The sequence below is a fragment of the Branchiostoma floridae genome, chromosome 4 (genome assembly GCF_000003815.2).
Source record: "Branchiostoma floridae strain S238N-H82 chromosome 4, Bfl_VNyyK, whole genome shotgun sequence".
Taxonomy (NCBI): domain Eukaryota; kingdom Metazoa; phylum Chordata; class Leptocardii; order Amphioxiformes; family Branchiostomatidae; genus Branchiostoma; species Branchiostoma floridae.
In genome coordinates this window covers 7300552-7328206 of record NC_049982.1, presented here as the reverse complement: position 1 = coordinate 7328206, position 27655 = coordinate 7300552, and the positions used below count along the sequence as shown (strand labels likewise).

The following is a 27655-nucleotide window of genomic DNA, read 5'->3' as shown; positions in this document are numbered from 1 at the left end:
TTTATTGACATACGCCAGCCAGTACAAGATACAAAACAGAAAGCCCGATGAAAACGACTAAATAAACGTTTAAAAAAAGCCGAAGCTTAACCTCTGCTTGGAGAGTATGCGGTGCAGCTGACCTTGGAGAACGAAGGAACGCAGCATTGAGGTGAGACCAAAGGTGACGCTTATGTGGTGTAACACGACAAAGGGGGTGAAGACGCTCTATTGCGTTTGAACAATGCAATCGCTTGGAGGGAATTCCAACGTCATCCGTTAGTGTTTATGTCATGTAACTTTGCAGTCTGCGAGGCGATACCCACTCTCACAGACTTTTGGAGTAGCTGGCCAGGACAGCTGGCAGAAAAATGGAGTTGTTCTTTGTAGCCTTGGTACTGCTGGGAGTCTACCTGTACGTCCAAAACCTCAGGTTGACGAGGAAATATCCACCAGGGCCTCGTGCCTGGCCGATCGTCGGTAACCTGCGCGAGCTCGCCCGGGGACAACATCGAGTGTTCGCTGAATGGCGACTGAAATATGGCGACGTCTTCACGTGCGTAAATTCAGACTCACTACTGATATGAAGCCAGTGTTATTTGTCGTTATGATTATTTAGTGAAATAACGTTTAACATGTGACCAGAAAAATGTGGGGTGGGGTGGCCTTGAAGTTGAAGAGGCACCGTGCAAAACACAGGAAACTAGTGAAGCAAGACCTGAACATACAGGGGCTCGGCTTTTGAACTTGTTGAAGCGTGAAATGTGTAAATCATCGCTACTATTGTGGGGATATTGTGGGGATATTGTGGGGATACTGCGTTCAAACTTCAATACTCAGGGTCATAAACGTTAAAGTCTTGTATCTCGAGTGCAGTTTTGGGAGGACAACTGACGAGACTATACCCGGTATTAGTACGCGAATTCATTTTTTTCCGATAGGGAATACATATTGTTTTTTTTTGCGACACCACAGGGGCGAGCCTAATGGTATAGTATTGTGTGCAGTCTGTAAGAATTCGAGGAATTGTACAGGATTGTGTCCACACGACAACATCTTTATTGCCAGGCTTGTTGCTGGGGTGTTCATCTTCAGACAGGAGACAGATCTTGGAACTGCGTTAGGACGTTAGCTGTACATCAGCGGAAATATGAGCATTTATCTTACTCGCAAAAATACTATAGGGTGAATCTAATGGTATAGTATAATTATGTTATATATGTGTTTATAGTGTAATATTACACTGACAGTGCCTCTAGGGATTGGTTGAGGAACAGCATAACTGACTGGGCAACAACTCCTTTTACTTTTATTATATAGATTGCAAATTTTGGTGAATTTCGGTGGGCCTATTATTTCTCCTCATTTATTGCTACACAGTACTTTGTTTCAACTTTTGTTTATGTATGCCTGTATACATACTTAGCCTGATAGGGCATTGATGTACACTAAAGTGGCGGATATCATTAATCATTCCTGTCTACATTACTGCTTACTAAACAGCTTTGAAATGTCTTCATTACCCAGTGTCTGGCTAGGCCCACGCCCAGCAGTCGTGCTGAGCGGACAGGACGCTGTGAAAGAGGCTCTGCAGAAACATGGCGACGTCTTTTCGTCCCGTCCGGACTTGTTCGTGTGGAGACGGACAATAGGGACAAGAGGAAAAGGTTGGGATACAAGGGGTTTGGAATCTGCATATCGCTTTTGGAAATCGATAGATAAAGATAAAGAAAGTTCTGACAAGAAAAAAGGCTTGTAACCCGAGACGGAGCCGAATAGTCTCCTGGCATTAAGTTGTCACCGTTTCCATTGTCACCAGGTGTTGTCACGGCCCCTTACGGCCCCGAGTGGAAGGAGACCCGAAAGGTGGCGCTGACTTGGCTCAACACCTTCGGGGCCGGGAAGCAGAGTCTGGAGCCGACCATCGTGCAAGAGGCGCAGGATCTGGTTCAAGTATTCAAGGATAAACGTGGCCAACCGTTCGACCCCACGGTGTCTCTAGGCCTGTCGGTTTCCAACGTGATCTGTTCCGTAGTGTTCGGCCGGAGATTCGACCATGACGATGATCGTTTCTCGCGCCTGATGGGGCTTATCAATCGGTATCTCCACACGAATACGTCTTCTCAGGTGTGTGACCGTGTCGTCTTCATTCGGGTTTAAGTTGTATGCTATCACATCATCAACGTAGATTCCCGAAGATATGTTCAAATCTCCGAATATTTGGATCTACACGCTACTGAAGATGTAAATGAATGTATTTTACCATGGGGTCTGAAGATCTCGGCAGTTGAATTGGACGTTACAAGCATAATTTGGGCTGATAGTGAAGGTTTTATTCTCCCAGGCATTGAACATCTATCCAATACTGCGGCACGTCCCGTCTTTCCGCCGGAAGCTGGAGGAGGTGGTGACGTGCAGTGACGAGATTCGCAGCTTCGTCATCGACGTCATCCAGGAGCACAGGGAGACCTTTGACCCGAACAACATCAGGGACGTCATCGATGGTTTTCTACTGGAGGAGCACCAAGGTAGGTCACAGAAAAGAACAAATCTGCAGAGTCGATCATCAACATTATTTTGTTGGTTATGCATCAACAGTAAGGGGGATGTACTGCTTTTGCAATACGTTTTTCTGCAACATATTAGACTGCGTATTCGACCAGCCTTTGAAGCTTCATTTGCTGCTTAATTTTCGTACCGTTAGTTGGCAAGTTCAGTGTGCTACTTCAGTATCTTAGAAATTGTTTCCTACTATATTATTCGTAACGCGAGGTCGTTGCCATTGTCTTCAATCATCAGGGAACAGAATACTGTCTGAACTGCCAGAGAACAACATTTTCAACGTCATCAGGAACCTGTTCTTGGCGGGAACCGACACCACCGCCAGCACGCTCCGCTGGGCCCTGCTGTACCTGGTCATGAACCCGGATGTGCAGCGCAAGGTGCAGGAGGAGATTGATGAGTCGCTCGGAAAACAGGTGCATCCCAAATTCGTACGAAGGCCATGTAAATAGCATCAAATGAGATCTGGTGGCTGCTGTTCATTACTGGCAAGAACTGGGAGTTTATGATACAAGATTTACTACTTTTTGGTACTATATAGTTAGAAGAATTGTATGTAATATGAATTGAACCCAATGTATGTCTAAACATTAACAGTCAGGAAAAGAATGTTATTCAAACGGGACAAAGCTAAGTCAGATTACGCTTTCTTTTAACACAAACATAAAACTTGCTGTTGTATCATATATCCTATGGACTCTATATGTTATATATATATATTTCATGTGTAGATACGTAACTTACGTTAACCACAGACTCCATCTATGCTGCTGCGAGAACACCTTCCCTACACGGAGGCGACCATACGTGAGGCCCAGCGGATCCGGACCATCGTTCCCTTGTCTGCTCCTCACGAGACCACAGCTCCTGCTACAGTCCTGGGCCATCAGGTAAACACTCTGTACTTCTTTCTGTCCGTACGTTAACATGTTTCACATTATAATCCACCGTAATGTGCTTTTTGTGATTTTTATTATACCTTTATTACACCTGAAAATTGTTTTACCTGTCCCAGATCCCCGCCGGCACCTTCATCCTGCCCAACCTGTGGTCTCTCCACATGGACCCGAAGTACTGGCCCGATCCGGAGCGGTTCGACCCCACCCGATTCCTGGACAGTGACGGTCAGCTGGTACAGAGGACGGAGTCCTTTCTGCCGTTCAGCACAGGCATGGCAGTTCTCACTTTGTCTTTGACTTGAAACCTCTTTTGAGCTGGTAGAGATTGCATCGCAAAGATTGTATGTGTCCTAAAAGCAAGCTCTCAGCAAACGTATTTCTGAAAGACTTTTGCCTGAGTATAGAAAATGCACCATCATGCAGTTTTCCAATACTGTATCTTGACGTAAACATGTTTGTACACGTCGTGCACATAATCTTTTGTTAATCTAGATTGCTAACAATAAGGGGCACTGATTGGTGATCACTGACATTTCGTTTTCTACCACACCAGGTCCCCGGAGGTGCCTCGGAGAACAGCTGGCCAAGTTCGAGCTGTTCCTTTTCTTCACCTCTCTGCTGCAGCAGTTCACCTTCAAGCTGCCAGAGGGCGCTCCACCGCCAGACACGGAGGGGATTTTCGGGCTCGTGTTTTCTCCGAAGCCGTTTAAAATCTGTGCAGTCCCGCGATTTTAGGCATGACCTTACCTTAAACGCATTACTCAGTTGTATTTAAACAGTCGAACCGCAGGTCACCGTAGAACGCGTTATTCTCTGAAATACGGCTTACGCCGGGTCACGGACTGACCCCACTGCATTGGTGTAAACAGCAGCTTATTTTGCAACAAAGACACCTTAGATATACATAATGTTTATACTTTTTCGTATCTACATGATTTGCCCAGCACAGCCAAGTGGATATTTATTGCATTCCAAAAGATCAGCCAACATTGTGGCCCCTCAAAAAAAAGCAATTTTCGGTCTGTGTATTTGTGATTATCTTTTCTCCAGTTGGCCGGGACACAATCAGTTTTGTTCACAGTCGGACAGTTCAGTTCCTCACCTTTACATTGATACCAAACTTGAAGGGCAAATTTGAGGAGAAACGGTTTTGCCCCCAAATTAACTGCGAACATGCGCAAATTACAGTGGTGAAGTTTCAGTCTGGTTGTAGCTACCCAAGCATACTACCCTGCGGACGGACCCAATTTTTATACATTTCGCATTGTGTCACAGACCTCATTAATTGGTACAAGAATCTGAATGGGTGTGGCTGTCATATGCAATATAATAAGTGGCATGATGATAATCAAACACACATAGACACAGAGTTCTAGTACAAAGTAAGAGTTTTTAAGATTCATCATATTTTGAGTCAATCTGTTTCGAACTCCTGGTCCGAACCTGGGTTCGAACGGTGGAACCCAGCCGGTACGTTCCATGTTCGTGCCGCGGGGGTCAGGCCTAATGTTGCAAGTTCAACCAGCATTTGGAAAAGTTTATATAACTAACGGCTCAAGTCTTGCCGTCGCAAATAGATTTCGGGAAACCCACCAAAATAAAACTAACATTATCCAGAAGCCAGAATAAGTAAGATTCATGTGCAAGCGCAATGATGTCTGAGTTTTGTAAAGCATAGTGAAAGATCAGTGTGTGCGGTTTCTCTTTCGAAAAAAGACGCCAGGGAATTTGACATGGCTGTAGTTTTTTGGGGGGCAAAACCGTTTCTCCTAAAATTTACCCTTCAAGTTTGGTATCAATGTGAAGGTGAGGAACTGGACTGTCCGACTGTGGACAAAACTGATTGTGCCCCGGACAACTGGAGAAAAGATAATCACAAATACACAGACCGAAAATTGCTTTTTTTTTCGGGGGCCACAACGTTGGCTGAACTTTTGCAATGCAATAAATATCCACATGGCTGTGCTGGGCAAATCCTGTAGATGTGAAAAAGTATAAACATTATGTAGGTCTGAGGTCTTTTGTTGCACAACAGGCACTTATTTACACCCATGCAAAGAGGTCAAACCAGGACAAACCGCGATCAGGCGCACGACCTGTCGCAGAGAAGGCTGCGCAGAACGGATGCGCATAGAGCTCTGCGGTTCGACTGTAAAGCGCCGTGTTCTTGAACACGAATTTAACGTGGTGCAGTTGTAGTAATCGTAATTATGCAAAGAATAGTTGGCTTCGATATTACTAAGACTTCTAATACTTTTGACGAAATATTTAAACGATTACACACAGCAAGTATTTGCTAATTAGGGAAACTTCGTTACATGACAAGTGATATTGATTATTGAGGATGTATTCATATATTCTTTGTTTGTACAAGGGATAATTTCAATATTTCCAAACCTATTTTTGTTGGCTTAGGCATGAAATGAGCAACTTGTTTCGAAAGCGTTTATTGTTTAAGGATCCACTTATTCCAATATATGCATGATTGTTAAATCAAGCATAATTGTGATATGTAGTAACCTACCAAGTAACTTCGCTTAATACATCTTATTCATCACTGCGTTACGACCTCCTCGCTTTATCTGTATCCTTGCGTATTGTCCTAACATAGATACCTGCCACAAATCACCTTGACGTAAGGCATGTATGTACATCTAAGTCGCAGATATTCTGGCAAAATGGTGTTGAGAATGGCAGCAGATAATAAGATAATAAAAAGTGTCATATCGAGGCAACGATGACTATTTACCGGTAGAAACCGTTTGGGGCCCGGTATGTGTTGTTATGTTTCGGTGGGTGGACTCTGAGCCGGACGCTGTCATGGCTGTGGTGCAGCTGACCTTGGAGAACGAATACGAAGGACGCAGCATTGAGGTGAGACCAAAGGTGACGCTTATGTGGTGTAACATGACAAGGGGGTTGAAGACGCTCTATTACGTTTGAACAATGCAATCGCTTGGAGGGAATTCCAACGTCATCCGTTAGTGTTTATGTCATGCAACTTTGCACTTTGCGAGGCGACAGGCACTCTCACAGACTTTTGGAGTAGCTGGCCAGGACATTTGGCAGTAACATGGGGTTGTTCTTTGTAGTCTTGGTACTGCTGGGAGTCTACCTGTACGTCCAAAACCTCCGGTTGAGGAGGAAATACCCACCAGGGCCTCGTGCCTGGCCGATCGTCGGGAACCTGCGCGAGCTCGCCCGGGGACAACATCGAGTGTTCGCTGAATGGCGACTGAAATATGGCGACGTCTTCACGTGCGTAAATTCAGATTCACTACTGATATGTAGCCAGTGTTATTTGTCGTTATGATTTCTTAGCGGAATAACGTTTAACATGTGACCAGAAAAATGTGGGGTGGGGTGGCCTTGAAGTTGAAGAGGCACCGTGCAAAACCTGAACATACAGGGGCTCGGCTTTTGAACTTGTTGAAGCGTGAAATGTGTAAATCATCGCTCCTATTGTGGGGATATTGTGGGGGATATTGCGTTCAAACTTCAATACTGGGTCACAAACGTTAGAGTCTTGTATCTCGAGTGCAGTTTTGGGAAGGAAAACTGATGAGACTATACTGATATTAGTACGCGAATTCATTTTTTTCCGATAGGGAATACATATTGTTTTTTTTTGCGACACCACAGGGGCGAGCCTAATGGTATAGTATTGTGTGCAGTCTGTAAGAATTCGAGGAATTGTACAGGATTGTGTCCACACGACAACATCTTTATTGCCAGGCTTGTTGCTGGGGTGTTCATCTTCAGACAGGAGACAGATCTTGGAACTGCGTTAGGACGTTAGCTGTACATCAGCGGAAATATGAGCATTTATCTTACTCGCAAAAGTACTATAGGGTGAATCTAATGGTATAGTTTAATTATGTTATATATGTGTTTATAGTGTAATATTACACTGGCAGTGCCTCTAGGGATTGGTTGAGGAACAGCATAACTGACTGGGCACCAACTGCTTTTACTTTTATTGTGTAGATTGCACATTTTGGTGAATAATAAGGTAAACATAGGACGGTGGGTCTATCATTTCTCCTCATTCATTGCTACACAGTACTTTGTTTCAACTTTGTTTATGTATGCCTGTATACATATATAGCCCGATGGAGCATCGATGTACAATATAGCGGCGGATATCATTAATCATTCCTGTCTACATTACTTTTTTTAAATTTTTTTTTTACTTAATGGTCACCACGTAACAAGGCCTGAAGGCCACTCCAAGATTACGGGTTACATGATTGGAACTGTAACAGCATCTCTTCACCCTAGGTCAGAAACATCATGATTGAGACCAGCCCAAGTGCTCACTATGAGTGAGGACTAACTGACCCAATAGGCGAAGCAGGGGTTACGAGGGCTGCTCGGGAAATTCCCTACCCCATTTTGGCCGGAATGGTTTGATCCGCTACATGTTCGCACATGCGGCGGGTTCTTTAACGTGCTTGGGGTGTTGCTCTCCCCGAACACGGGACCTCCATCAGAAGGCGGCCCTAGCCGAAGCTAGGTACTCATTTTCACCTGAGTAAAGTGAGGAAAGTCGTGTAAAGTGCCTTTCCCAAGGACACAAGATCGGTGACACGCAGCTGGATTCGAACCCGCAACCTCTCGGTCACGGGCCGTACACAATATCACTGTGCTACGCGGTCCCACCTGCTTACTAAACAGCTTTGAAATGTCTTCATTACCCAGTGTCTGGCTCGGCCCACGCCCAGCAGTCGTGCTGAGCGGACAGGACGCTGTGAAAGAAGCTTTGCTGAGGCATGGCGACGTCTTTTCGTCCCGTCCGGACTTGTTCGTGTGGAGACGGACAATAGGGACAAGGGGAAAAGGTGGGGAGACATCTTTACATGAAGAGATTTCGTCACCAAATTTGAAGCATGTGTACGACTTGTAAAAACACTTATTTGGAAAGCCCATTTTCCATCACAATGTTCCTGATTATGAGGGTTTTTTTTCGATTGTAAGGTTGCTCAGTAATCATAAGGTTGCTCATTGACCCCGCCAGTTTGCTACAAGTCTTAGTTGTAAAGTCTGTACATAAGACATCCTCCTTGCTTACATTGGAAGGAAGCTAGTTAGTAATCCTAGCAACAAGAGTAGTGTCTGCACTTGCCTAAACAATTATAATCGTAATGTATGGTCTCTGTGTTTCACATAGTACGAGGGTGAGTCAGAAAGTAATGCAAGTGGTTTCATAACAGAGTCGTTCTTTGATCGAATGAGTTGAAATTTGGCACAAAGGTTAATACATATCTCCTCTTGAGATTGAAATATCTAAATTTGTTGCTCATTATTTTATGAGTGACTGAGCTGCTTTCGAGGTGACCACACCCTTGGTATCCCGTCAGAAGAAGAGTGAGGTCCAATTAACGTACAATTAAGAATGTCCATAAACCAGTTTTTGCTATTGTAGGAGACTAAGCCTGCAGATGTAATAAGCTGCATTTCTGTATAAGCCACATGCTTAATTTCAACTCTGAAATCCGAGCAGTTTTTCTTTTTCGTTGCTGGTGTAGAGTGAGGTATACGCGGTCTTCGGGGTCATGACATCTGCGGTGTTCTGATTAAAACTTTCTGTAGCCTTCTTTTCCATTAACAAAGAGAAATAAAATTTAACACATTTTTTTGCCTTGAAACAGTTAATAACTGTGTAAAGTTTCGTTTCTTTTGGTTCATGGAAAAGTAGTCTTTTAACCTAGAACGCACGAATTCGTGAATAAATCCAACAGCTCTATAACACAACTTACTGCATCCTAGCAGCTGTAAATGAAGAACCATTACGAGTTTAGAAAAGAAAATTAGTACGCAACCTATAGAGACACTTGGTATCATACATGTATAATTTCAACCTCCTACAGTGATTTTAAGTGGGTCAGATTTAGAGGAATTGATAGTCTGACAAGCTACCATGGGTGTGTTCATCTTGAAATCAACTCAGTTGCTCATAAAATGATATAGACCAAATTTAAAACCTTCAATCTCATGAGGACATATACCTCTACTTTTGTGCCAAATTTCAACTCAATTGATTAAAAAACGAGTTTGCTATGAAACCACTTGCATTACTTTCTGACTCACCCTCGTATTATACTATTAGGGACTGCTGATTGACGGATACGATTGCTGCAATGACTAGTCATGCTGTTAAAGACGGGAGTTTGGAATCCGCAAATCCCTTTTTGAAATTGATAGATAAAGATAAAGAAAGTTCAGTCAATTGCAAGAAAAAAAGACTTTGAGACGGAAGCGAATAGTCAGCTGGCATCATAATTAGAGTTTCCATTGTCACCAGGTATTGGCACTGCCCCCTACGGTCCCGAGTGGAAGGAGACCCGAAAGGTGGCACTGACTTGGCTCAACACCTTCGGGGCCGGAAAGCAGAGTCTGGAGCCGACCATCGTGCAGGAGGCGCAGGATCTGGTTCAAGTTTTCAAGGATAAACGCGGCCAACCGTTCGACCCCACGGTGTCTCTAGGCCTGTCGGTTTCCAACGTGATCTGTTCCGTGGTGTTCGGCCGGAGATTTGACCATGGCGATGAGCGTTTCTCGCGCCTGATGGGGCTCCTCAATAGGTATCTCAGCACAAATACGTCCTCTCAGGTGTGTGTTCGTCATACATGGGTTGCATGCTAGCACATCCACAACGTGGATTCCTAAAGATATGTTCTCATCCCTGAATATTTGGATCTACAATCTACAGAAGCTGTACCTGAATGTATTGTACCATGGGGGCTGAAGCCAATCTTGGCAGTTGAACTAGACGTTGCAAGTATAATTTTGGCTGATCTGTGAAGGTTTACATTTTAGCATTAATATTGCTCCCACTTCTATATTCTGTCTGTTCTCCCAGGCATTGAACATCTACCCAATACTGCGGCACGTCCCGTCTTTCCGCCGGAAGCTGGAGGAGGTGGTGACGTGCAGCGATGAGATCCGCAGCTTCGTCATCGACGTCATCCAGGAGCACAGGGAGACCTTTGACCCGAACAACATCAGGGACGTCATCGATGGTTTTCTACTGGAGGAGCACCAAGGTAGGTCACAGAAAAGAACAAATCTGCAGAGTCGATCATCAACATTAATTTGTCTGTTATGCATCAACAGTTAGGGGATGTCCTGCTGTTGCAATACGTTTTTCTGCAACATAGTAGACTGCGTATTCAAAAACCTTTCAAGCTTCATTTGCTGCTAAATTTTCGTCCCGTTTGTTGGCAAAGTCAGTGTGCTACTTTAACGCGAGATCGTTGCCATTGTCTTCAATCATCAGGGAACAGAATACTGTCTGAACTGCCAGAGAACAACATTTTCAACGTCATCAGGAACCTGTTCTTGGCGGGAACCGACACCACCGCCAGCACGCTCCGCTGGGCCCTGCTGTACCTGGTCATGAACCCGGATGTGCAGCGCAAGGTGCAGGAGGAGATTGACGTGTCGCTCGGAAAACAGGTGCATCTCACATCTGTACGAAAGCCATGTAAATAGCATCAAAGGAGATCGGGTGGCTGCTCTTCATGACTGGGAAGAACTGGGAGTTTACGGCACAAGATTTGCTACTTTTTGGTACTATATAGTTCAATAGAAGAATTGTATGTAATATGAATTGAACCTAATTTATGTCTAAACATTAACAGTCAGGAAAAGAATATTATTCAAACGGGACAAAGCTAAGTCAGATTACGCTTTCTTTTAACACAAACATAAAACTTGCCGTTGTATCATATATCCTATGAACTCTATATGTTATATATATATATTTCATGTGTAGATACGTATCTTACGTTAACGACAGGCCCCATCTATGCTGCTGCGAGAACACCTTCCCTACACGGAGGCGACCATACGCGAGGCACTGCGGATCCGGACCATCCTTCCTTCCTCTCTCCCTCATGAAACCACAGCTCCTGCTACAATCCTGGGCCATCAGGTAAACACTCTCCACATTATAATCCACCGTGATGTGCTTTCTGTGGTCTTTATTATACCTTTATTACACTTGGAAATTGTTTTACCTGCCACAGATCCCCGCCGGCACTTTCATCCTGCCCAACCTGTGGTCTCTCCACATGGACCCGAAGTACTGGCCCGATCCGGAGCGGTTCGACCCCACCCGATTCCTGGACAGTGACGGTCACCTGGCACAGAGGACGGAGTCCTTTCTGTCGTTCGGCACAGGTGAGGCAGTTTTCCTGTTGGAGTGAAAGCTCATTTGTGCTGGTGGCAAATAATTCATCTATGCATAACATATTATTCATCTAAGCAAACGCTGGTCAAGTGAATTTTTCGACGACCCTTTAAGAGTACCACAGAATAGAAGACCAACGCATAGTATTATGTACTCATTGATATAGTTTATTTCCTACTGAACCAGGTCCCCGGAGGTGTCTCGGAGAACAGCTGGCCAAGTTCGAGCTGTTCCTCTTCTTCACCTCTCTGCTGCAGCAGTTCACCTTCAAGCTGCCAAAGGGCGCCCCTTCTCCAGACACGGAGGGGATTTTCGGGCTTGTGTTTTCGCCGAAGCCGTTTGAAATCTGTGCACTTCCGCGATTTTAGGCGGGACTTTAACACAGTACTCAGTTGTATTTAGAGCGCCATGTTCTTCTTAGATATGAATACAGCATAGTGCAGATGTGATAAACATAATATGCAAAGCAAAGGAGGAATTGGGATTATTAGTGCATTCATTGTTTGTTGAAGGGGTAATTTTAATATTTCTAATTATTATTTTTGCCTATGACTCATATGAGTAGCCTGATTCAAAAGCCTGTATTTTTAAGGATCTAATTATTTCTTTATATGCAGCATTTTAAGTACCATGTTGTGATGTATGGTAACCCACGCAATGACTTCGCTTGAAACGTCTTATTCAGCACTCCGTGACGACCTCGCCAGACTGTATGACAGTACGGTATCCTTGTGTACTGCCCTATAGCACCTTGAGATATATGTAAGGTCACATAATTAGAACACGTTTGGTACACGTTTTGTCGTATATAGTATGGTAAAATAGTACGTTAAAAAGGGTAAATAATATTGAGGATGGCAAAGTTAAAGATAATACTCAAGATAATAGAAAGTGTACAAAAGATCATGTTTGGGCGTTGTTTGTATGGATATGTCATCGGTGGTTGGAACCGGGTCCTGTGATCAAAAGTATAGATAATGACACCCTTAGGCTACCGATGCACACTCTATAATTGTAATTGGCCACGATACCAGACAGATAACATTACACAACCTCACCTTGCAACTTATAATTATCGGTCATTCCCCCCTCTTGACGAACACTGAGTACATCGCATTATATTCACAAGCAGGGCCATGGTTATGGGATCACTTCTTGTCACAGCTCGGAATCTAGAGGTCCTGAGTTCGATCCCCGCCGTGCCCCTCGACGTTGTGCCCTTGGGAAAGGCACTTTACACGACCTACCTCACTTCACCCAGGTGTAAAGATGGGTACCTGACTTCGGTCGGGTAGGTAAAAGACTACCTTTACCTTCTGTCTGTACCGTGTATGTGGCACTGTTAATATAAGTTACAAAACTTGAGTGCAGTGCCACATTGTCCTCGTCTGTCCAAAAGCAAATATATATCAAAAAGGAACGCAGCATTTAGATGAGACCAAAGGTGAAGCTTATGTCACAAAGTGGCTTAACATACCAAGGGGATTGAAGACGCTCTATTGCATTTGAACAATGCGAACGCTCGTAGGGAATTCAACGTCATCCGTTGGTGTCTCATTCAACTTTGCACTCTGCGAGGTGTTACTCGCTCTCCCAGTCTTGCTGAGTAGCTGGCGAGGACTTAGCAGCAAAATGGAGTTGTTCTTTGTAGCCTTGGTACTGTTTGGAGTCTACCTGTACGTCCAAAACCTCCGGTTGACGAGGAAATACCCACCAGGGCCTCGCGCCTGGCCGATCGTCGGGAACCTGCGCGATCTCGCCCGGGGACAACATCGAGTGTTCGCTGAATGGCGAGTGAAATATGGCGACGTCTTCACGTGCGTAAATATGTCATTGCTGACTCATTACCGATCTAAAGTAGTCGCTAGTATTATTTGTAGTTATGATTCGTTATTAGCGGAAAAAAACACATGCGACCAGAAAATGTAGGGTGGGTGGCCTCGAAGTCGAGGTACTAATTTTAATTACTAGTAGTCCTCTTTTTTTACTACAGCAACTTTATTTCATAGGTGTTGTTCATAGGGGGAAAAACACGAAATAACAGCGTTTTCTACACTGGCACGGCATTTATTTCGTACAGTCAAGCAAAATGATACCCGAGGCATCGTCCAAATTGCAGGGAACCAGTCGAACGAGACCTGAACAGGATCTCGAGCTCGGCTTTTCGAATTTGTCTAAGCGTAAAATGTGTACATCTTGGCTCCCATTGTGAGGTATTGCATCAAAACGTCTTGTTATCGGGTCACAAACTATAAGTCTTATATCTGAGGTGCAGGTTTTGGGAAGGACAACTGACGAGCCGACATTGGTACGCGATTTTTCTTTACACGATAAGGCCACAGGCACAGCAAGTAAATTTTGTGGATGACATCAGTGCGCGCATTAATTTTCGCCTGATTTCCTCTTCGAGGGTGGCCAGATAGACCAAAACAGGCAAATAGGTTGTGTTGTAGCCTAATAATCATACTTGGGAGAAGTGACACTAGGGAGGTAGCCATGACTATAGTTGCAGAAGTGAAGCTTGTTGGATAGTTGTAAAAGTGCCACCAATATGGAAGCCATGCATGTAGTTGCCAGCTTGGCAAGTGCTACCAGTGTACCACACTAGTATCACTTTTACTACACTAGTCACTTCTTTAACACGGGAATGAATGCCTTGTTAGTTGTGATGCCACGTTTTGTCACTTCAAATCTTGTTACGATGTTTATGGTGTCTATTTTGAAAATCTAGCCATCTTGTTTTTTTTTTCGCACTATCTCATTATTTTTGCACTCTGCATTGGATGTCATCCATAAAATTTCCGGAATGCGCATATCACTTTTTGAAATCGATAGATTAAGAAAGTTCTGTCAAGAAAGAATGTCTGTGATCTTATAGGAACGAATTCTAATCAAGTTGTCACCGTTTGCATTGTAATCAGGTGTTGCCACGGCCCCGTACGGTCCGGAGTGGAAGGAGACCCGAAAGGTGGCGCTGACTTGGCTCAACACCTTCGGGGCCGGGAAACAGAGTCTTGAGCCAACCATCGTACAGGAGGCACAGGATCTGGTTCGGGTTTTCAAGGATAAACGTGGACAACCGTTCGACCCCACGGTGTCTCTAGGCCTGTCGGTTTCCAACGTGATCTGTTCCGTGGTGTTCGGCCGGAGATTCGACCATGACGACGAGCGTTTCTCGCGCCTGATGGGGCTCCTCAATCGGTACTTCCAATCAAATGCGTCCTCTCAGGTGCGTCTTCTCATACAGGTTCACCGTGACAGGTTTGGGTATCAAATTTAAATCACCAACGTAGATTCCTAAAGTTTTGTTCATGTCCCTGAATTACGGCAAATATTTGGAACTCTACACAGTACTGTTGTAGCGGAATATTTTTTCATATGGAGGCCGATAGTGAAGCATTGCTGCATTGCTCCCATTTCTATATTCTGTCTGTTCTCCCAGGCATTGAACATCTACCCCATATTGCGGCACGTCCCGTCTTTCCGCCGGAAGCTGGAGGAGGTGGTGACGTTCAGCGAGGAGATGCGCAGCTTCGTCATCGACGTCATCCAGGAGCACAGGGAGACCTTTGACCCGAACAACATTAGGGACGTCATCGATGGTTTTCTCCTGGAGGAGCACCGAGGTACGTGGTCATCCAGAATAACAAACTTGCACGTTTCATCATCATCATCACCTCCTTCTGAGCGCTACATCCACTGTCGTAGAAACGCAGCGGCAATCTGCCTTTCTTTGTTTAATTTATATAAGACCATATAATTAGTACATTTCTCTGCACCTTGCGATGTGTGGGTTCTTTTCTTGCTTTTCTGTTGCACATTAATTGAGCCACTTTGGCGCCTTTGAGGTATTTCTTCGTGGAATTGTGGCTGAAACATAAGGTACGTTTGTGAGAAGAGTCCTTTGCTTATCCGATGTTTTGTATCTATAGGGAACAGAATATTGTCTGAACTACCACAGGACAACATCATCAACGTCATCAGGAACCTGTTCGTGGCGGGAACCGACACCACCGCCAGCACGCTCCGCTGGGCCCTGCTGTACCTGGTCATGAACCCGGATGTGCAGCGCCAGGTGCAGGAGGAGATCGATGAGTCGCTAGGAAAAAAGGTGCTTCCCGCATCAGTACTAAGGCAAATAAAAAGACGAGAGACTTGTTATTTGCTTCAAACGGGATCTTATGGTAGCTGTTACCAAGAAAGGGGGATTATGATCCAGGATTTGCTACGCCTTAGCGCAATATCGTTAGAATAATTGCGTCATCTTATATATCTTTCATCATTACAAGGCAGTATTCAAATGCACATTCGAACTGGACAAAGCTGAGTCGGTTTACGCTTGACAAGCTACTAAAACTCGCCGTTATAACACGTTTCCAACAGACTATATCAGATACCTTATTGCTGTCACTCTTTAATTATGTGTAAATACGTATCTACTATCCCCACAGACTCCATCTATACTGCTGCGAGAACACCTTCCCTACACGGAGGCGACCATTCGCGAGGCCCAACGAATCCGGAGCATCGCTCCTTCGTCTGTTCCTCATGAGACCACAGCCCCTGCTACAGTCCTGGGCCATCAGGTAACTACTCTGCGTTTCTTGTAGTTCCCACGTTAACTAACGTATATTCCACATCATAATCCATCGTAAAGTGCTTTCTGTGTTCTACAACATACCATTCTCACACCATTTTACCTGTCCCAGATCCCCACCGGGACCTTCATCTTGCCCAACTTATGGTCTCTCCACATGGACCCGAAGTACTGGCCTGATCCGGAGCGGTTCGACCCCACCCGATTCCTGGACAGTGACGGTCAGCTGAAACAGGGGACAGAGTCATTTCTGCCGTTCAGCACAGGTGAGCCAGTTTTCACCTTGGAGTGAAAAGTCATTTGTTCTGGTGGCAAATGATGCATCTATGCACCATAAACAATTCGTCTAAGCAAACGCTGGCCAAGTGAATTTTCGAACGACCCTTTAAGAGTATCACAGAATAGAAGACAAGCGCTTAGTATTGTATATTTGATGATACAGTTTATTTCCTACCGAGTCAGGTCCCCGGAGGTGCCTCGGAGAACAACTGGCCAAGTTCGAGTTGTTCCTCTTCTTCACCTCTCTGATGCAGCAGTTCACCTTCAAGCTGCCAGAGGGCGCCCCTACTCCAGACACGGAGGGGATTTTCGGGCTTGTGTTTTCTCCAAAGCCGTTCGAAATCTGTGCATTTCCGCGATTTTAGTCAGGATCTTAACGCATTACTCAGTTGTTTTTAAAACACCACGTTCTTCTTAAACCATGGTGCGTATGTGGTAATCATAATTATGCAAAGTATAGTTGGATTTGAAATTTCCAAGTGAATTCATACTTTTTGACGAAATATTTAAACGATTACACACAGCAAATATTTGCTAATTAGGGAAACTTCGTTACATGACAAGTGATATTGATTATTGAGGATGTTTTCATATATTCTTTGTTTGTACAAGGGATAATTTCAATATTTCCAAACCTATTTTTGTTGGCTTAGGCATGAAATGAGCAACTTGTTTCGAAAGCCTTTATTGTTTAAGGATCCACTTATTCCAATATATGTAGCATTGTTAAATCAAGCATAATTGTGATATGTGGTAACCTACCAAGTAACTTCGCTTAATACATCTTATTCATCACTGCGTGACGACCTCCATGCTTTATCTGTATCCTTGCGTATTGTCCTAATATAGATACCTGCCACAAAGCACCTTGACGTAAGGTCGAGGAATTAGAACACAGTATGTATGTACATCTAATTCGCAGATATTTTGGCAAAATGGTGTTGAGAACGGCAAAAGATAATGAGATAATAAAAAGTGTCAAAGAGAGGCAACGCTGACTTTAGTATTTACCGATAGAAACTCCAGTTTGGGGCCTGCTATGTTTGGTTGTGTTGACCGTGTTTCGGTGGGTGTAACCAGAGGCTGCCATGGCTGCGGTGTACTCTCCAAGCAGAGGTTAGGCTCCGGCTGTTTTTTTAACGTTTTTTTTAGTCGTTTTATCAGACTTTCTATTTTGTCATTTTTCTTGAAGTACGCCAGCCAGTACAAGATACAATACAAAATAGAAAGCCCGATAAAAACGACTAAAAAAACGTAAAAAAAACAGCTGGAGCCTAAACCTCTGCTTGGAGAGTATGCGGTGCAGCTGACCTTGGATAACGAAGGAACGCATCATTGAGGTGAGACCAAAGGTGACGCTTATGTGGTGTAACATGACAAAGGGGGTGAAGACGCTCTATTGCGTTTGAACAATGCAATCGCTTGGAGGGCATTCCAACGTCATCCGTTGGTGTTTACCTCATGCAACTTTGCACACTGCCAGGCGATATGCACTCTCACAGACTTGTGGCGTAGCTGGTCAGGACAGTTGGCAGCAAAATGGAGTTGTTCTTTGTAGCCTTGGTACTGCTTGGAGTCTACCTGTACGTCCAAAACCTCAGGTTGAAGAGGAAATACCCACCAGGGCCTCGTGCCTGGCCGATCGTCGGGAACCTGCGCGAGCTCGCCAGGGGACAACAGCGAGTGTTCGCTGAATGTCGACTGAAATATGGCGACGTCTTCACGTGCGTAAATTCAGACTCACTACTGATATGTAGCCAGTGTTATTTGTCGTTATGATTTCTTAGTGGAATAACGTTTAACATGTGACCAGAAAAATGTGGGGTGGGTTGGCCTTGAAGTTGAAGAGGCACCGTGCAAAACACAGGAAACTAGTGGAGCAAGACCTGAATATACAGGGGCTCAGATTTCGAACTTGTTGAAGCGTCCCCTCCTATAGTGGGGATATTGTGGGGGATACTGCGTTCAAACTTCAATACTGGGTCACAAACGTTAAAGTCTTGTATCTCGAGTGCCGTTTTGGGAAGGAAAACTGACCAGACTATACCGATATTAGTACGCGAATTCATTTTTTTCGGCGACAGGGAATACATATTGTTTTTTTGCGACACAACAGGGGCGAGCCCACTGGTATAGCATTGTGTGCAGTCTGTAAGAATTCGAGGAATTGTACAGGATTGTGTCCACAGGACAATATCTTTATTGCCAGGCTTGTTGCTGGGGTGTTCATCTTCAGGAGACAAGAGACAGATCTTGGAACTGCGTTAGGACGTTAGCTGTACATCAGCGGAAATATGAGCATTTATTTTACTCGCAAAAATCCTGTAGGGTGAATCTAATGGTATAGTATAATTATGTTATATATGTGTTTACAGTGTAATATTAGACTGACAGTGCCTCTAGAGATTGGTTGAGGAACAGCATAACTGACTGGGCAACAACTGCTTTTATTTTTATTATGTAGATTGCAAATTTTGGTGAATAACACGGTAAACATAGGACGGTGGGCCTATTATTTCTCCTCATTTATTGCTACACAGTACTTTGTTTCAACTTTTGTTTATGTATGCCTGTATACATACTTAGCCTGATAGGGCATTGATGTACAATAAAGTGGCGGATATCATTATTCATTCGACTCTACATTACTGCTTATTAAACAGCTTTGAAATGTCTTCATTACTTAGTGTCTGGCTCGGCCCACGCCCAGCAGTCGTGCTGAGCGGACAGGACGCTGTGAAAGAGGCTCTGCAGAAACATGGCGACGTCTTTTCGTCCCGTCCGGACTTGTTCGTGTGGAGACGGACAATAGGGACAAGAGGAAAAGGTAAGGATACAAGGGGTTTGGAATCTGCATCGCTGGAATCGCTTTTGGAAATCGATAGATAAAGATAAAGAAAGTTCTGACAAGAAAAAAGGCTTGTGACCCGAGACGGAGCCGAATAGTCTCCTGGCATTATAATTTAGTTGTCACCGTTCGGAGGTAAGTTGTCACCATTTTCATTGTCATCAGGTGTTGTCACGGCCCCTTACGGCCCCGAGTGGAAGGAGACCCGAAAGGTGGCGCTGACTTGGCTCAACACCTTCGGGGCCGGGAAGCAGAGTCTGGAGCCGACCATCGTGCAGGAGGCGCAGGATCTGGTTCAAGTTTTCAAGGATAAACGCGGCCAGCCGTTCGACCCCACGGTGTCTCTGGGTTTGTCGGTTTCCAACGTGATCTGTTCCGTGGTGTTCGGCCGGAGATTTGACCATGACGATGAGCGTTTCTCGCGCCTGATGGGGCTTATCAATCGGTATCTCCACACGAATACGTCTTCTCAGGTGTGTGACTGTGTCGTCTTCATTCAGGTTTAAGTTGCATGCTATCACACCATCAACGAAGATTCCCGAAGATATGTTCAAATCTCCGAATATTTGGATCTACACGCTACTGAAGCTGTAAATGAATGTATTTTACCATGGAGGCTAAAGATATCGGCAGTTGAATTGGACGTTACAAGCATAATTTGGGCTGATAGTGAGCAGGCATTGAACATCTATCCAATACTGCGGCACGTCCCGTCTTTCCGCCGGAAGCTGAAGGAGGTGGTGACGTGCAGTGACGAAATTCGCAGCTTCGTTATTGACGTCATCCAGGAGCACAGGGAGACCTTTGACCCGAACAACATCAGGGACGTCATCGATGGTTTTCTACTGGAGGAGCACCAAGGTAGGTCACAGAAAAGAACAAATCTGCAGAGTCGATCATCAACATTATTTTGTTGGTTATGCATCAACAGTTAGGGGGATGTCCTGCTTTTGCAATACGTTTTTCTGCAACATATTAGACTGCGTATTCGACCAGCATTTGAAGCTTCATTTGCTGCTTAATTTTCGTACCGTTTGTTTGCAAGTTCAGTGTCTTTTATATTGTTTCCTACTATGTTATTCGTAACGCGAGGTCGTTGACATTGTCTTCAATCATCAGGGAACAGAATACTGTCTGAAATGCCAGAGAACAACATTTTCAACGTCATCAGGAACCTGTTCTTGGCGGGAACCGACACCACCGCCAGCACGCTCCGCTGGGCCCTGCTGTACCTGGTCATGAACCCGGATGTGCAGCAAAAGGTGCAGGAGGAGATCGATTAGTCGCTCGGAAAACAGGTGCTTCTCACATCTGTACAAAGACCATGTAATTAGCATTAAAGAGATCGGGGTGGCTGCTGTTCATGATTGGGAAGACCTGGGAGTTTATGATACAAGATTTGCTACTTTTTGGTACTGTATAGTTAGAAGAATTGTATGTAATATGAATTGAACCTAATGTATGTCTAAACATTAACAGTCAGGAAAAGAATGTTATTCAAACGGGACAAAGCTAAGTCAGATTGCGCTTTCTTTTAACACAAACATAAAACTTGCTGTTGTATCATATATCCTATGGACTCTATATGTTATATATATATATTTCATGTGTAGATACGTAACTTACGTTAACCACAGACTCCATCTATGCTGCTGCGAGAACACCTTCCCTACACGGAGGCGACCATACGTGAGGCCCAGCGGATCCGGACCATCGTTCCCTTGTCTGCTCCTCACGAGACCACAGCTCCTGTTACAGTCCTGGGCCATCAGGTAAACACTCTGTACTTCTTTCTGTCCGTACGTTAACATGTTTCACATTATAATCCACCGTAATGTGCTTTTTGTGGTTTTTATTATACCTTTATTACACTTGAAAATTGTTTTACCTGTCCCAGATCCCCGCCGGCACCTTCATCCTGCCCAACCTGTGGTCTCTCCACATGGACCCGAAGTACTGGCCCGATCCGGAGCGGTTCGACCCCACCCGATTCCTGGACAGTGACGGTCAGCTGGTACAGAGGGCGGAGTCCTTTTTGCCGTTCGGCACAGGCATGGAAGTTCTCACTTTGTCTTTGACTTGAAACCTCCTTTGAGCTGGTAGAGATTGTATCGCAAAGATTGTATGTGTCCTAAAAGCAAGCCCTCACCAAACGTATTTCTGAAAGACTTTTGCCTGAGTATATAAAATGCACCATCATGCAGTTTTCCAATACTGTATCTTGACGTAAACATGTTTGTACACGTCGTGCACATAATCTTTTGTTAATCTAGATTGCTAACAATAAGGGGCACTGATTGGTGATCACTGACATTTCGTTTTCTACCACACCAGGTCCCCGGAGGTGCCTCGGAGAACAGCTGGCTAAGTTCGAGCTGTTCCTCTTCTTCACCTCTCTGCTGCAGCAGTTCACCTTCAAGCTGCCAGAGGGCGCTCCACCGCCAGACACGGAGGGGATTTTCGGGCTCGTGCTTTCTCCGAAGCCGTTTAAAATCTGTGCAGTACCGCGATTTTAGGCATGACCTTACCTTAAACGCATTACTTACCTTAAACGCATTGTATTTAAAGCGACGTGTTCTTCTTGAACACGAACTTAACGTGGTGCAGCTGTAGTAATCGTAATTATGCAAAGAATAGTTGGCTTCGATATTACTAAGTGTTCTAATACTTTTGACGAAATATCTAAACGATTACACACAGCAAGTATTTGCTAATTAGGGAAACTTCGTTACATGACAAGTGATATTGATTATTGAGGATGTATTCATATATTCCTTGTTCGTACAAGGGATAATTTCTATATTTCCAACCCTATTTTTGTTGGCTTAGGCATGAAATGAGCATTTTGTTTCGAAAGCGTTTATTGTTTAAGGATCCACTTATTCCAATATATGCAGCATTGTTAAATCAAGTATAATTGTGATATGTAGTAACCTACCAAGTAACTTCGCTTAATACATCTTATTCATCACTGCGTGATGACCTCCTCGCTTTATCTGTATCCTTGCGTATTGTCCTAACATAGATACCTGCCACAAATCACCTTGACGTAAGGCATGTATGTACATCTAAGTCGCAGATATTCTGGCAAAATGGTGTTGAGAATGGCAGCAGATAATAAAATAATAAAAAGTGTCATATCGAGGCAACGCTGACTATTTACCGGTAGAAACCGTTTGGGGCCCAGTATGTGTGGTTATGTTTCGGTGGGTGGACTCTGAGCCAGACGCTGTCATGGCTGTGGTGCAGCTGACCTTGGAGAACGAATACGAAGGACGCAGCATTGAGGTGAGACCAAAGGTGACGCTTACGTGGTGTATCAGGACAAGGGGGTTGAAGACGCTCTATTGCGTTTGAACAATGCAATCGCTTGGAGGGAATTCCAACGTCATCCGTTAGTGTTTATGTCATGCAACTTTGCACTCTGCGAGGCGACAGGCACTCTCACAGACTTGTGGAGTAGCTGGCCAGGACATTTGGCAGTAACATGGGGTTGTTCTTTGTAGTCTTAGTACTGCTGGGGGTCTACCTGTACGTCCAAAACCTCAGGTTGAGGAGGAAATACCCACCAGGGCCTCGTGCCTGGCCGATCGTCGGTAACCTGCGCGAGCTCGCCCGGGGACAACATCGAGTGTTCGCTGAATGGCGACTGAAATATGGCGACGTCTTCACGTGCGTAAATTCAGACTCACTGCTGATATGTAGCCAGTGTTATTTGTCGTCATGATTATTTAGTGAAATAACGTTTAGCATGTGACCAGAAAAATGTGGGGTGGGGTGGCCTTGAAGTTGAAGAGGCACCTTGCAAAACACAAAAAACTAGTGGATCAAGACCCAAACATACAGGGGCTCGGCTTTTGAACTTGTTGAAGCGTGAAATGTGTAAATCATCGCTACTATTGTGGGGATATTGTGGGGGATATTGTAGGGGATACTGCGTTCAAACTTAAATATATGGGTCATAGTCTTGTATCTCGAGTGCAGTTTTGGGAGGACAACTGACGAGACTATACCCGGTATTAGTACGCGAATTCATTTTTTTCCGATAGGGAATACATATTGTTTTTTTTGCGACACCACAGGGGCGAGCCTAATGGTATAGTATTATGTGCAGTCAGTAAGAATTCGAGGAATTGTACAGGATTGTGTCCACAGGACAACATTTTTATTGCCAGGCTTGTTGCTGGGGTGTTCATCTTCAGACAGGAGACAGATCTTGGAACTGCGTTAGGATATTAGCTGTACATCAGCGGAAATATGTTATAATTATGTTATATATGTGTTTATAGTGTAATATTACACTGACAGTGCCTCTAGGGATTGGTTGAGGAAGAGCACAACTGACTGGGCAACAACTGCTTTTACTTTTATTGTGTAGATTGGAAATTTTGGCGAATAACAGTCTAAACATAGGTCTTCATTACCCAGTGTCTGGCTCGGCCCACGCCCAGCAGTCGTGCTGAGCGGACAGGACGCTGTGAAAGAAGCTTTGCTGAGGCATGGCGACGTCTTTTCGTCCCGTCCGGACTTGTTCGTGTGGAGACGGACAATAGGGACAAGGGGAAAAGGTGGGGAGACATCTTTACATGATGAGATTTCGTCACCAAATTTGAAGCATTTGTACGAGTAGTAAAAACACTTATTTGGAAAGCCCATTTTCTATCACAATGTTCCTGATTATGAGGTTGTTTTTTTTTCGATTGTAAGGTTGCTGAGTTATCATAAGGTTGGTCATTGACCCCGCGAGTTTGCTTCAAGTCTTAGTTGTAAAGTCTGTACATAAGACGTCCTCTTTGCTTACATTGGAAGGAAGCTAGTTAGTAATCCTAGCAACAAGAGTAGTCTCTGAACTTGCCTAAACAATTATAATCGTGAAGTCATGTATGGTCACCGTGTTTCTCATAGTATTATACTATTAGGGACTGCTGATTGACGGATACGATTGCTGCAATGACTAGTCAAGCTGTTAAAGACGGGAGTTTGGAATCCGCAAATCCCTTTTTGAAATTGATAGATAAAGATAAAGAAAGTTCAGTCAATTGCAAGAAAAAAAGACTTTGAGACGGAACCGAATAGTCTCCTGGCATTATAATTAGAGTTTCCATTGTCACCAGGTATTGGCACGGCCCCTTACGGCCCCGAGTGGAAGGAGACCCGAAAGGTGGCGCTGACTTGGCTCAACACTTTCGGGGCCGGGAAGCAGAGTCTGGAGCCGACCATCGTGCAGGAGGCGCAGGATCTGGTTCAAGTTTTCAAGGATAAATGCGGCCAACCGTTTGACCCCACGGTGTCTATAGGTCTGTCGGTTGCCAATGTCATCTGTTCCGTGGTGTTCGGCCGGAGATTCGACCATGACGATGAGCGTTTCTCGCACCTGATGGGGCTTATCAATCGGTATCTCCGCACGAATACGTCTTCTCAGGTGTGTGACTGTGTCGTCTTCATTCAGGTTTAAGTTGTATGCTATCACATCATCAACGTAGATTCCCGAAGATATGTTCAGATCTCCGAATATTTGGATCTACACGCTACTGAAGATGTAAATGAATGTATTTTACCATGGAGGCTAAAGATCTCGGCAGTTGAATTGCACGTTACAAGCTTAATTTTGGCTGATAGTGAAGGTTTTGTTCTCCCAGGCATTGAACATCTATCCAATACTGCGGCACGTCCCGTCTTTCCGCCGGAAGCTGAAGGAGGTGGTGACGTGCAGCGATGATGTCCGCAGCTTCGTCATTGAAGTCATCCAGGAGCACAGGGAGACCTTTGACCCGAACAACATCAGGGACGTCATCGACGGTTTTCTGCTGGAGGAGCACCGAGGTAAGTGACAGAAAAGAACAAATCTGCAGAGTCGATCATCAACATTATTTTGTCGGTTATGCATCAACAGTTAGGGGGATGTCCTGCTTTTGCAATACGTTTTTCTGCAACATAGCAGACTGCGTATTCCACCAGCCTTTTAAGCTTCATTTGCTGCAAAATTTTCTTTCCGTTTGTTGGCAAATTCAGTGTGCTACTTTGGTATGTTAGAAATTGTTTCCTACTAAATCATCCGTTAACGCGAGGTCGTTACCATTGTCTTCAATCATCAGGGAACAGAATACTGTCTGAACTGCCAGAGAACAACATTTTCAACGTCATTAGGAACCTGTTCTTGGCGGGAACCGACACCACTGCCACCACGCTCCGCTGGGCCCTGCTGTACCTGGTCATGAACCCAAATGTGCAGCAAAAGGTGCAGGAGGAGATAGATGAGTCGCTCGGAAAACAGGTGCATCCCAAATTCGTACGAAGGCCATGTTATTAGCATCAAAGGAGATCGGGTGGCTGCTGTTCATGACTAGGAAGACCTGGGAGTTTATGATACAAGATTTGCTACTTTTTGGTACTGTATAGTTAGAAGAATTGTATGTAATATGAATTGAATCTTGTGTATGTCTAAACATTAACAGTCAGGAAAAGAATGTTATTCAAACGGGACAAAGCTAAGTCAGTTTACGTTTTCTTTAAACACAAACATAAAACTTGCCGTTGTATCATATATCCTATGGACTCTATGTATATATCATGTGTAAATACGTATCTTACGTTAACGACAGGCCCCATCAATGCTGCTGCGAGAACACCTTCCCTACACGGAGGCGACCATACGCGAGGCCCAGCGGATCCGGACCATCCTTCCTTCCTCTCTCCCTCACGAGACCACAGCTCCTGTTACAATCCTGGGCCATCAGGTAAACACTCTGTCCGTACGTTAACATGTTCCACAGTATAATCCACCGTGATATGCTTTCTGTGGTCTTTATTATACCTTTATTACACCTGAAAATTGTTTTACCTGACACAGATCCCCGCCGGCACCTTCATCCTGCCAAACCTGTGGTCTCTCCACATGGACCCGAAGTACTGGCCCGATCCGGAGCGGTTCGACCCCACCCGATTCCTGGACAGTGACGGTCAGCTGGCACAGAGGACGGAGTCCTTTTTGCCGTTCGGCACAGGTATGGCAGATTTCTCCCTGGATTGAAAGCTCATTTGTTCTGGTGGCAAATAATTCATGTCTGCACCACAAATAAATCATCTATCTAAAGCAAACGCTGGCCAGGTGAATTTTGGCGCGACCCTTCAAGTTCAACAGAATAGAAGACCAACGCTTAATGTTTCATTTCCTACCGAACCAGGTCCACGGAGGTGCCTCGGAGAACAGCTGGCCAAGTTCGAGCTGTTCCTCTTTTTCACCTCCATGCTGCAGCAGTTCACCTTCAAGCTGCCAGAAGGCGCCCCTACTCCAGACACGGAGGGGATTTTCGGGCTTGTGTTTTCTCCAAAGCCGTTTGAAATCTGTGCACTTCCGCGATTTTAGACGGGACTTTAACACATTACTCAGTGTTATTTAGAGCGCCATATTCTTCTTAGATATATTATGAATACAACATAGTGCAGATAATCATAATATGCAAAGCAGAGGAGGAATTGGGATTACTAGTGCATTCATTGTTTGTTCAAGGGGTAATTTCAATATTTCTGATTTTTTTTTGCCTATGACTCATGTGAGTAGCCTGATTCGAAAGTCAATATTTTTAAGGATCTAATTATTTCTTTATATGCAGCATTTTAAGTACCATGTTGTGATGTATGGTAACCCACGTAATGACTTCGCTTGAAACGTCTTATTCAGCACTCCGTGACGACCTCGCCAGACTGTATGACAGTACGGTATCCTTGTGTACTGCCCTATAGCACCTTGAGATACATGTAAGGTCACATAATTAGAACACGTTTGGTACACGTTTTGTCGTATATAGTATGGTAAAATATTACGTATAAAAGGGTAAATAATATTGAGAATGGCAAAGTTAAAGATAATACTCAAGATAATAGAAAGTGTACAAAAGATCATGTTTGGGCGTTGTTTGTATGGATATGTCATCGGTGGTTGGAGCCGGTGTGACAGCGTTCTCGCCCCCCCGTGATCTCGCCCCCCCGGGGGCGAAATCACTAGCGATCTCGCCCCCCCGGGGCGAAATCACTAGCGATCTCGCCCTCCCCGGCTAGTGATCTCGCCCCCCTACCTCGCCCCCCTTTAGCGATTTCGCCCCCCCCCAAAAGAACGGGTTTACATGACATTTTAGAAGTTGATTGGTATAAATCACAAAATGTAGTTTTAGAATGATATAAGTACACATAACCCCATTCATAGTATCAATATTAACGTAATTACATGGTAATAAGATAGTTGAACTTGTTTCAGACAAGGAGGGTTTGGTCCCTTGTATTCCCATTATTGCATATAC

At 44.5% G+C, this 27655-nt stretch overlaps 2 protein-coding genes across 6 annotated transcripts in view; both read left to right on the top strand.

Moving 5' to 3' along the window:
- Positions 1-17302, top strand: part of LOC118413157 (cytochrome P450 2U1-like) — a 29234-nt gene extending 11932 nt beyond the window's left edge. For 2 of the 5 annotated variants that reach the window (XM_035816355.1, XM_035816351.1), the window contains exons 7-8: positions 3557-3710; positions 3994-4210. In XM_035816355.1, the coding sequence (XP_035672248.1) occupies positions 3557-3710; positions 3994-4175 (336 nt within the window). In that variant the 3' untranslated portion in view covers positions 4176-4210. Of the gene's footprint in view, positions 1-1312; positions 1647-1798; positions 2107-2323; positions 2508-2778; positions 2958-3296; positions 3432-3556; positions 3711-3993; positions 4211-16085; positions 16221-16343; positions 16498-16693 lie in introns of those variants that run through there. The other 3 variants (XM_035816357.1, XM_035816356.1, XM_035816354.1) reach the window with 3 other exon arrangements.
- Positions 17303-22796: 5494 nt separating this feature from the next.
- Positions 22797-27285, top strand: LOC118413158 (cytochrome P450 2U1-like). The gene is made up of 8 exons (XM_035816359.1): positions 22797-23030; positions 23787-23926; positions 24473-24780; positions 24998-25181; positions 25454-25632; positions 25961-26095; positions 26209-26362; positions 26543-27285. The coding sequence occupies exons 1-8, from the start codon at positions 22846-22848 to the stop codon at positions 26722-26724; spliced, it is 1467 nt and encodes a 488-aa protein (XP_035672252.1). The 5' UTR covers positions 22797-22845; the 3' UTR covers positions 26725-27285.
- Positions 27286-27655: the final 370 nt, after the last annotated feature.

Coding starts and splice junctions, on each gene's coding strand:
- LOC118413158 (XM_035816359.1), top strand. CDS start 22,846: ATGGGGTTGTTCTTTGTAGTCTTAGTACTGCTGGGGGTCTACCTGTAC. Junction 23,927..24,472: donor AATAGGGACAAGGGGAAAAG/GTGGGGAGACAT, acceptor CATTGTCACCAG/GTATTGGCACGGCCCCTTAC. Junction 26,096..26,208: donor TTACAATCCTGGGCCATCAG/GTAAACACTCTG, acceptor TACCTGACACAG/ATCCCCGCCGGCACCTTCAT.